Source organism: Natrix helvetica, assembly GCF_964273705.1.
Source record: "Natrix helvetica genome assembly, chromosome: 3".
In the NCBI taxonomy this organism is placed as follows: Eukaryota; Metazoa; Chordata; class Lepidosauria; order Squamata; family Natricidae; genus Natrix; species Natrix helvetica.
The window spans coordinates 9,009,330-9,020,912 of NC_138549.1; the positions used below are offsets into that span (position 1 = coordinate 9,009,330).

The following is an 11,583-nucleotide window of genomic DNA, read 5'->3' on the forward strand; positions in this document are numbered from 1 at the left end:
ATCAGAAAAATAGAAACCACCAAAGGTGATTTTAATGTTTTTATGTTGTAACAGTGGGAAGGTAACAGTGCTCCGTGCACCTTCAGTGTTTTGTCATGCCGGCCACATGACCACGGAGACATCATCGGACAGCGCTGGCTCTTCGGCTTTCAAACGGAGATAAGCACCACCCCCTAGAGTCGGGAACGACTAGCACATATGTGTGAGGGGAACCTTTATCTTTACCTATTGACTCCAGCATCATTCTTCTCTTCATTAAAAAGTCAGTAAGAATGCCATGTCTTTAAGAAATCCACTCTCTCAAGTAATTATGTCTCTCTTTGGACATAAAATTTCACTTGATAAAATAATAGTAATAGTAATAGTAATAGTAATAGTAATAGTAATAGTAATAGTAATAGTAGTAGTAGTAGTAATGTTGTTGTTGTTGTTGTTATTATTATTATTATTATTATTATTATTATTATTATTATTATTATTTCTCAAATTGAAGCATAACTAAAACTCTCTGCATCACCATAATATTCTTGGAATGCTTAACTATTATATCTATTATCTTTGTCTGGGATTAAGTTACTTGGAACTAAACTTAAACTCAACTGGAACTATTTTGTACCTCGTATGTACTGTTAAATTTTAATCATATCCTTGTTTGGCTAGCAATGTTTCTTTGGATTTTTGGAAGGAAATTGTAAAATTGAAGGTTGGAATATCACCATTAGCAGCACTCATATCCTAGGTTGTCCTGATACTCTAGGTATTATGATAAAGACCAGGAGATGTTAATCAATTGGCCTTAAAATTACTCACTGTCCACTGTCAAAGGTGGATTTAGACTCAGTCCATGTCTGATGTCTTGCTTTTTATTCTGCTTTTAAAGTCTGCTGTCACTCATAGGGTTATGACAACTACATTATCCTAACCTTTTTCCAGAGACTTCAATATTCTCAATCTTTGCCAATTTCAACTGGCTATGCCAGTGGGGGTGAAAGGGGGAGGCTGTATCAAATGCCAGGGAAATCAGGCGATTCAGGCAGTTCAAATGAGTATAAAGATTTATTGTAAGTTTAAGAATCTGACCAACTAATGGTCAAGAGAAATGAGCAGGAGATAAGAAAGGCATACAAGGTGGGCTGGACTTAGATCTTGCAAGCATGCAAGGACTCATGACTTATGATGTGTTTGACCCCTCCTTTTGGCTCAGCCTGGTCATTTCCTACAAGGAAGTGGGAGAGATTCAGGGGAAGGGAAGGGACAGTCAACAATAGTGAGAATATTACTTTTTTTGTTATTATTTCTTTCCCCCATCGCTGAGTTCATGAGGCTAAAAACTCCCACAAGACAATCAGGAATTCAGAACATTTATTGCAAGAGCTGAATAACTGTAAATAACGTTGAACTGGCAAAGCAGTAACAAGGAAAACTGTTTAGATATTTATTCAGTCAAAGTCATCAAACACCCCTCACAAACGGACGTAAGTACCGTAATAAGCAATGCACCCCTAGCCCATTATATGCTCTTATACTGTGGAGGAAATAAAATAAGAACTGCTATATACAACACAACTTCAGTTAGTTTTAATTTTTTTTTGACATTGCTGTTGTTGGTGAAAATAAATTAACCACTGATATTTTCAACTTTTATTGTCTGAGTTTATTTGAAGACTAATGTTTAACTGTGGCACAAGATAATTTTTACTTTTACTTTCCCTCTAAGGACGATTTCTCCCCTATGTTGCATGCTATTTGTTTAATTTTTTTTTGTCATGCCTTAAGAAAACAAAAAGCCTAAGATTGTTGATTAGGATTTGTTAGACATGCAACTGAGATCTTATTACATTAGAGTCACTTTGTTGGTTCTTTTTCAAGTGACGGTGAAACTGGTTATTTGCCAGGCATTGACCAACGATGAGAACAAACAGTTAAACAGCAAGAAGTAGAGACTTAGCTCTTTCATTTTTCCCCCCAACTAGCCTACCAGGAGAATGCTTGGTTACATTATGAAGGCACAACACATTAAATATTTTTGTGGCTATGATCTAAAAACACTTGTGTTACTACAACATCAAGGCCGATGATGATCAACACAATTGGTGCCATTTCAGCAATAGGAACTGTCCGAAGTTTTTTTTAAAAAAATCACATTTCACTCAAGTGTAAAGAAAGCAACTGCTAGAGATTGGTGCTGCATGGCACAATTACCTTGGAAATTTGACTGCCCATGCCCCATGAAGACACATGGGTTCTGGAGTACCTTTCCTTAATTTCACTGGGACTCACGCAGCCAACCTTCTTAATAGACTGTGTCCATAGCAAATAACCCTCCATTGATTTTGATCAACATCAGTGTGAGTACGCAACCAACACCCTGCAACTTTGCTGTCAAAGTCAACCCATCCAGCTGCCATCATAATTGATGGCCCCCGTTGTTCCTTTTCGATTCCAAATCAGGAATAGTAAGGAGAAAAAAAATCATAATAATTGTGGCTGAAATCTCAAAGCCCTTGTTTCAAGTGTATTTATAGTTTAGAACTAGCAAATGGAGTTTTCTTTTTTTAATTAGAAAAAAAAAGGTGAAATCAAAACTCCCACCCACCCAATCCCTTTATTTGCTCTGTTTTATTTTGTTTATTTAACACAAGTGTTTTGAGTTCCTTGGAATATGGTGTGTCAGACAGATTATTTCACACGAAACACCATCACCAAAACAAACATTTTCTTTTCTTTTAAAGAAAAGGAAGGAATGAAATAAAGTAGGGGACAAAAATTAAAAAGTAACCGTGAAACACAGAATTATGCTACAGTATTTTTAGGTGAACGTTATAAGTACACAAAAGTTATTAGTAATAATTTGTTCTATTTACAAGTACTTGAACACTGATTGACTTAACAAGTGTCCACTAACGTTGTTAATAGCACAGTAGGTTTAATGTTTGCAGTTTTAGTTGTTTTGTTTCAGTAAAGATGTCAAGTATAGCAGTCCCAGCACAGGTTCAATGGTGACAATAACACAATTTTCTAATTGGATATACTTTCTAAGAATTGCAATTCATTTCTCTCTCTTTCTTTCTCTCTGTTTCTCTCACTCACTCACTCACACAGACATACATACCATATTTTCTTTTTCTCTCATTCTTCCAATATACTTTTTCTACTGTTTACAGCAGCAGTCCAGGGTAAAAATAAAAAATATCTTTTTTTAAAAAAAGCTAATTAACAGCCCCACCCCATTATCCCCAATAAATTGAAAAAAAAAAGAAAGAAAAAAAAACCAGGATATTTGCCAACTGGAGAGGATCTCTGTAAGAGTTTGATTATGTCTATGTAACAAAAAAACACACAACTAGTAGAAATGCCGTTGCATTGTTGTTCAATGGAGCTATCCCACAGTTATGCATATCTCAGCTATGTGATGCATAATTCTAGAGGTCTACCCAGTACATAAAGCTCTGACACACACACACACAGTATTAGCAAGTCTAACTAGGCTAAAGTCCCTGCTCCAAAGAAACCATTCCTTATAGCTGGTTTTCCTTTGGACTCTCCACAGCTCCTGTTGCATGTTTATAGGACTTCAAGTTGGCCAAAGGAATGTCTGTCATGTGATTGCCAGGGGTGAAATGCCCTTCCCCGGAGCCAAATTGCTTCCGGTCACTGAACTGGTTTCTGTTGCTATCTTCTTTCCAGGTCCTGGTCAATGTATGTCCATTCACCAGTTTGTCTTTCTTCACCCATTCCTTCTGAGGTGCAAAGGTGGAGAGTGGAGATTTGGGCTGGGGGTATGAACCCAAGGTAGGGGGCATCCAACAGTTGTCTGAATGGCCCAGCACAAGACATTCTTGGGTACACATTTCTGTAGCTTCGGCCAGTCCTCGGGGGCCAAGAGGTCCATCTACAAAGAGGTGTGGGCGAGGCAAGGGGAGAGAAGGAATGAGAGTAGGGAAAAAAAGGAAGAAAGAAAGTAGTTAGAATTTCAAACAACGTCACATTTAGACACACCAACAGAATCAAAGCAGGGCAATGATAATGATGATTTATAACAATAACAATAATACTAAGAGTGGGGCTTTCGAATACAGGTGGATTATAATTTGGAACACAACATGCCAGATATCACAGTTGTTAAAAACTGAAGCATACTATTTATTGATATTGCAGTACCAGGAGACGCCAAAGTCAAAGAAAAAGAACTGGAAAAAAATATGAAATATTGCAACCTGACCATCAAAACTACACTGTTATGGATGAAACATGTAACGGTGATACCCAGTGTCATTGGGGCACTTGTCACCATGTCCAAGAATTTTACAAAACACTTCAAGAAATTGTAGTCTCCTGCAATAATAAGAGTAATAAGAATTTTATAAGATACATCCACAAATTGCAGCTCCTGCAGTAACACCAGCGGAAGTGCAAAAACCTGTACTGCTCAGAACATTGTATATTTTAAGAAGGTACTTGGTTGATACCTAGGACTCTGGCAGAAACCCATATCAACCATTAGCAACAGTCAATGGTAGTTGTGATGAAATTTTGAATGTCCAGTTGACTGAGTTTCATGTTTAATGAATAAGTAATGATAACAACAACAATAATTCAATGGTTCATCCGTACATTAAAAAGGGAAAGAAAAGCAAAGAATGGGTAACAAAAGAGGAACAATCTTCAATGTTTCCTGTTGTAAAAAGCCATGTCTTCTCTCAAGCACACTTTACTCAGAAATCCTGACTGATTTTTGGATGAATGGTAAGAAAACAATTCCTGATGCTAAAAGCAACACACTAATGGAGCCAATTACCAAGGGAGATCGCGAACTCTACTGGTGATTATATTCAAACAGAGGCTTCTTCCAGAGATGCACTAATGTTTGCACCATATATTTGTGTGTGTGTGCGTGTGTGTGTGTGTGTTGGACCTGATGGCCCAAATACAGGCTTTCTGCTACAACGCTGTGCAAAATCCCTATTTTTGAATAAACTTGCTTTGCTTAAGATGTGCAAAGCAGAGAGAAGTTCTCACAGATTGTTCATTCATTTTTTTCCTCTAAAAGGGGCTGATTTATCTATTTACAGAAGTATATGATAATAGAAAAGAATATCAGAGATGGAAGGGACCTTGGAGGTCTTCTAGTCCAACCCCCTGTTTAGGCAGGAAACCCTACACCCCTTCAGACAAATGGTTATCCAATCTCTTCTTTAAAACTTCCAGTGTTGGAGCATTCACAATTTCTGGAGGCAAGTTGTTCCATTAATTAATTGTTCTCACTGTCAGGAAATTTCTCCTTAGTTCTAAGTTGCTTCTCTCCTTGATTAGTTTCCACCCATTGCTTCTTGTTCTATCCTAAGGTGCTTTGAAGAATAGTTTGACTCCCTCTTCTTTGTGGCAACCCCTGAGATATTGGAACACTGCTATCTTGTCTCCCCTAGTCCTTCTTTCTCTTAAACTAAACATACCCAGTTCCTGCAACCGTTCTTCATATGTTTTAGTCTCCCGTCCCCTAATCATCTTTGTTGCTCTTCTCTGCACTCTTTCTAGAGTCTCCACATCTTTTTTTTTACATTGTGGCGACCAAAACTGGATCCAGTCTTCCAAGTGTGGCCTTACCAAGGCCTTATAAAGTGGTATTAACACTTCACATGATCTTGATTCAGGTTTGTGCAGCCTAGAACTGTGTTGATTTTTTTAGCAGCTGCTGCACACTGCTGGCTCCTATTTAAATGGTTGTCCACTAGGACTCCAAGATCCCTCTCACAGTTACTACTATTGAGGAAAGTACCACCTATACTGTACCTGTGCATTTTGTTCTTCTTGCCTAAACGTAGAACTTTACTTTTTTCACCATTGTATTCCATTTCATTAGATAGCACCCAATGTTCTAGTCTATCAAGATCCTTCTGTATATTACATATTCCTGAAGAGGAAGCAGTCCAGACTGCAGAAGGGTTGACCTCGAATGATTTCTCCAGTCTGGAGAAAGAAGGGAACGTTCACACTGAAAAACAACAACAATCCCAGAGAACTGTCTGGAATATGATTGCATCATTTTACTGTATAGGAATTGTCAGAAGAATAATGTGCAAGTAGGAAGAATTAATTTGAGAAAAATTGCACTGGTCAGACAAGGGAAGTTAATTATCTTCTTTTTTTCTCAGTGTCTCAAAATCAAAGCTGCAGCCACTTTAGTAGGAATATAAAGCAAAATTCTTTGTGCACTTTCACAGAAACTCTAGTGGAAATACTAGCCTAGCCCAGAATTCGGATAATGACTCTTGGCCTGTTTCCACAAGCACAAACTTTGTGCTCTTTCTCTGCATATTTCTCAATGGAGTGAAACTGCAGATGAGTTATTGATTTAACCAGGGAAGATATGACGGGGAAGTGAAATGCATTCATCTCAAGTGACTTAGCCTTCCATTTCCCACTCCTACCAACAATTTCTCATGAGAGTCTGAATATATGATTGCTTTAAATGGAAATGATTAGCACAATCTCTCCCTCCCTGCAAAATTCTTAACTTTCCTATTTTCTCTGAAGTAAGTTGCTTTCTTTATATAAGTGACACAGTGGCCTAGAAGTGAAGATGCTCACCGCTCACTCAGAAAGTTGAGAGTTCAATCCTAGGCAGCAACAGGCTTTTTTCTATCAGGAAGCAAAGAGAAAATATCTGCTCTGAACTCCATGTAGGTATCAGGAAGGGCACCCCTCCAGTAAATGCTCAGCTTCATTAAGTCACCCTGACCTCATCCTGAAGCCAGGGATTATAGGGTCGTAAAAAGTGGGGGAAAGACTTTTTTCTTTATCTTTTTTTTAAATTAATTTTTATTGAATGTTTTAATCTTTAAAAACAATAAAAAAGACACAACAAGGAAGAAAAACACAATAAAACAAAACACGGAACATACATAACAATATAGAGTAATTTTACAGCTTTCAATATCGGCTTTCCTGCCTAGCTTTTATAATTCTTCCTTCTGCATTGCCTTCCTGTTACCTTGTCCTATGATGTAACAAGCTTAATATAAAAACTTATAGTAATATTCATTATTTGTATCTCCATCTATTTGTATTCTCTATTTCCTGTTTTGGCTTCTGATTTCTAGCCACTTGTATATTTTATTCCATACATTATAGAAGTCCGATTCTTCTCTTTCTTTTAGCTCTATTGTCATTTTGTCCATTTCTGCGCATTCAAGTATTTTCCTGATTGTAGTTTCATCTGAGGGTGTATTCATTTTTTTCCAATTTTGTGCGAAGGCAATCGTGGCTGCAGTGAGTATATGTATCATGGTGTATTGAGATTGTTTGTCCGTTTTTTGATCTGCTAAAGACTGTTTTCTTTATCTTATCTACAGATAACCAATTGCTCTTTGCTTAAAAAGAAGTTCCTTGGAAATTAATGATTTATTGGAAGCTCCCAAATTAACAAATCACCAGGAGGGTTGCATTTAAGAGACAATGCAAATAGTAATAATGGAGCCTGAACATCTGTCTGACTGTGCTACAAATGATGATAATAATAATAATAAAATTAAAACCAAGGTAACATTTGCAAAACTTCACACTATCCAATTAACCCTTCTACCCCACTGCCATTTTTCATCTTTAAAACATAGGGTTCACTATTTGGGGGACAAATAAAATAATGTTTAGGGTTGCACTTGTGCATTTATTTTTACATTTTTTTTATAAATAACATACCTAATTATTATTTTTCTTCCTGTTTTCCAATGTTTGTCATGTAAACAAACCATAGCACATTAAAAGGGGGAAAAAAAACTTTATTGTCAAGCTAATGAGTTTAGGTATCCCAAGAGTCTGTACATTTTATTCCCAGCTCAACAAACACATAAACAGTCATTCAACCTCTCCTTGAAGAGTCACACATGGTATTAGGACTGTCAATGGTGAAAAGAATAAGGTTCTACATTTAGGCAACAAAAACGGAATGCACAGGTACAGTATAGGTGGTACCTTGCTCAACAGTAGTAACTGTGAGAGGGATCTTGGAGTCCTAGTGGACAACCATTTAAATATGAGCCAGCCGTGTGCAGCAGCTGCCAAAAAAGCCAACACAGTTCTAGGCTGCATCAACAGAGGGATAGAATCAAGATCACGTGAAGTGTTGATGCCGCTTTATAATGCCTTGGTGAGGCCACACTTGGAATATTTGCATTCAGTTCTGGTTGCCACGATGTAAAAAAAAATGTGGAGACTCTAGAAAGAGTGCAGAGAAGAGCAACAAAGATGATTAGGGGACTGGAGACTAAAACATATGAGGAACGGTTGCAGGAACTGGGTATGTCTAATTTAATAGAAAGAAGGACTAGGGGAGACATGGTAGCAGTCTTCCAATATCTCAGGGGTTGCCACAAAGAAGAGGGAGTCAAACTATTTTCCAAGGCACCTGAGGGTAGAACAAGAAGCAATGGGTGGAAACTAATCAAGGAGAGAAGCAACTTAGAACTAAGGAGAAATTTCCTGATAGTTAGAACAATTACATGGGGCTTCCCTTGGGACGCATCCGGAGACTGCAGCTAGTTCAGAACGCAGCCGCGCGGGTTATTATGGGGAGTACTCGTTACTCCCACGTAACACCTCTCCTGCGCGAGCTGCACTGGCTACCTGTGCCCTTCCGGGTGCGTTTCAAGGTATTGATCACCATCTTTAAAGCGCTCCATGGCACAGGACCTAGTTATCTGCAGGATCGCATCCTACCACACTCGTCCCTGCGACCTATCCGCTCACACAGGGAGGGGCTCCTCCTGGTGCCGTCCGCTAGGCAATGCCAGCGGGCGACACCTAGGAGTAGGTCCTTCTCTGTGATGGGCCCAACCCTCTGGAATGACCTCCCCCCAGACATTCGAACTACCACTGACCTCCGTTCCTTCCGTCAAAAGTTAAAGACTCACCTATTTCAATCAGCTGGCTTGGCACTTTCTTAGTTTTACCTCCCGGGGATTTATTTTAATTGGGTTTGGGGTTTTAATTGGGATGTTTTTAGGTATTTATTTCTTGTACAGTCTATCTCCCCCTCTAATGTATTTTAAATGTATTTTATTGTTATGTCTGTATTTTATGCACTGACTGTACACCGCCCCGAGTCCCTTTTTGGGAGAGGGGGCGGTTTAAAAATCTAAGAAATAAATAAATAAATAAATAAATTAATCAGTGGAACAGCTTGCCTGCAGAAGTTATGAATGCCCCAACACTGAAAGTCTTTAAGAAGATATTGGATAGCCATCTGTCTGAAATGGTATAGGGTTTCCTGCCTAGGCAGGGGGTTGGACTAGAAGACCTCCAAGGTCCCTTCCAAACTCTGCTATTGTATTTATATTTGTATTTATACCTGAGCAGCAAAAATCCAATTACCGTATTTTTTTGGAGTATAAGACACACTTCTCCCTCCCTAAAAGAGGGTGAAAATTTGGGTGCGTCTTATACACCAAATGTAGCCCTGCCCACTTGCCAGTCCCCACCCTTCGGCCTCCGCATATCGCATTTTAGACCTGTTCCAGGTTGCAGATATTGCCCCAGACCATCGCCCCCTCCGTGGCTTGCATTTTTGGCCTCTGCACCTCATGTTTTCAGCTTCTAAATGCTCTGTTTGAGACCTGTTCAAGGCTGTGGGGATCGTCAGAGCACATCGCCGCTCATTGCCTCCTGCACACATCGTGTTTTCAGCCTCTGCACATCACGTTTTAGGCCTGTGCATGCCCGTTTTTTTACCTCTGTGTGTCATGTTTTCGGATGGCGATTGGCAGCAATGTGCTCTGATGACCAGAGAATTTGGAAGCTGAAAAATGTGAGGCACAGAGGTCAAAATGACAACCTGGAACAGCTGCTGTCTTGCCTGACCGCTTCCGGGCTTGGCCTGCTGTACTCACTAGAGCTCCCTGGGACAATCAGCTGTGTTTTTGAAGCTGTGTATCAGCCCCAACAACCGTTTTCTGCCTATGTGCGCCCCATTTTCCACCCGTTCAAGTCGGTGGGGATTGCAATGGGTGAAAAATGGGGCAAACATTTGGGGCAAACACAGAGGCAGAAAATGGGGTGCACAGAGGCCAAAAATGGGATGCATAGGCCGAAAATGAGGTGCGCAGAGGCAGCAATAGGCAATGGCAATCCCTGCAGCCTGAAACAGCTGATGGTCAGGAGGCCAATCTAACTGACAATCAGCTGCTTGGGCTAATCGGGGCTATGCTGAAGCTGAAACAGGCTGTTCGTTGTTTGCTGCAAGGAGGGGAATTGCTGGGAGGCCGAGGCCAAAGGGTGGGACTTTGTGGGTAGGTGGGGCTACATTTGGTGTATAAGATGCACCCAAATTTTCACCTTACTTTAGGGGGGGATGTGTGCCTTATACTGCAAAAAATACGGTAATCCCTCTTTGTAGTGTCTTCCTGTCTGCGGCTGTTAAACCAGTGTATCATACCATTACACGGTATGTTTTCTTAACTGCCAAGAACTAGAAATACAGTCTTATGCAACCCTGACTTCAGCTGCAGTTACTTTCAGAGAAGCAAGAACAAGATTCCACCTTGAATGTCACAGATTTTGAAGAAGTTTATATTAAAGAAGCAGTTTATTGAATGCTGTTATGCCTCTGGAGTTTTAAATGTTGTCATTTTTCCTTCCTCCTCATTTATTTGATTCTGCTATCATAACCCCTGAGTACACACTGGGTCTAGATTAACATAAATGAAATAAAATGCCATAAAAATATGCAAGCAGTTGGGACCAGAAGCTCCCTGCATTTTTCAAACACCTCTACACTTTCAAGCTTTCTATTTCTGAGCTTCAGTGGCAGAAAAAGAACAAAAAAAGGATCCTTTATTAATCTACCCTCACTGTTATAATCAAAGTGCTACAGGTATTTCATGAAAAAGAGGGAAGAAACAGCTGGTATAAAGGACTACCTCCAGCATATTGTTAACATTTCCAAAGGTTAATCTATAGGTTAAGTGCTGATTATTTTCTTTTCTGCTGACAACAGCAATTTGCTTTTAATTGGGTTTTCTCATTTTCTTCCCCACACAGTAATACAAAATCCTATCTTGCTGACCCAAAACAGAATGACTTGTCAAGGATTAAAGCTTACCTATTCAGAAATATACACACACACACACACGTGTGTGTGTGTGTGTGTGTGTGTGTGTGGAGAGAGAAAGAGGGGGGGGAGGGAGGGGCAGGCAGGCTGAGGAAAGAGAGAGAAAAAGTGAGAGAAAAAGAGAGAGATGGATAGACTGACTGACTGATTGACTGACATAGAGAGAGACCAAGTGCCCCACTAGCCAGGTATATTTCAGGAAATAGCATTAATATGAAACATAGAACAATGGAGTTGGTTGGAGGTCTTCTAGTCCAACCACCTGCTCAAGCTGGAGGCCATATAGCATTTCAGATAAATGATTGGATCCTTTTGAAAGTTTCCAGTGATGGAGCACTCACAACTTCTGGAGGTAAACCATTCCATGGGTTGATTGCTCTCACCATTAGGAAATTTCTCCTCAGTTCTCGGTTACTTCTCTCCTTGGTTAGCTTCCATCGATTGATTCTGGTTCTGCCTTCGGGTGCTTTGGAAAATAG

At 39.6% G+C, this 11,583-nt stretch overlaps 1 protein-coding gene across 2 annotated transcripts in view; it reads right to left on the bottom strand.

The window, feature by feature from the left end:
• Positions 1-2,618: 2,618 nt before the first annotated feature.
• PCDH9 (protocadherin 9) overlaps positions 2,619-11,583 on the bottom strand; it is an 861,824-nt gene continuing 852,859 nt past the window's right edge. For both annotated transcript variants that reach the window (XM_081947075.1, XM_081947074.1), the window contains exon 4: positions 2,619-3,892. In XM_081947075.1, the coding sequence (XP_081803201.1) occupies positions 3,519-3,892 (374 nt within the window). In that variant the 3' untranslated portion in view covers positions 2,619-3,518. The remainder of the gene's footprint in view (positions 3,893-11,583) is intronic.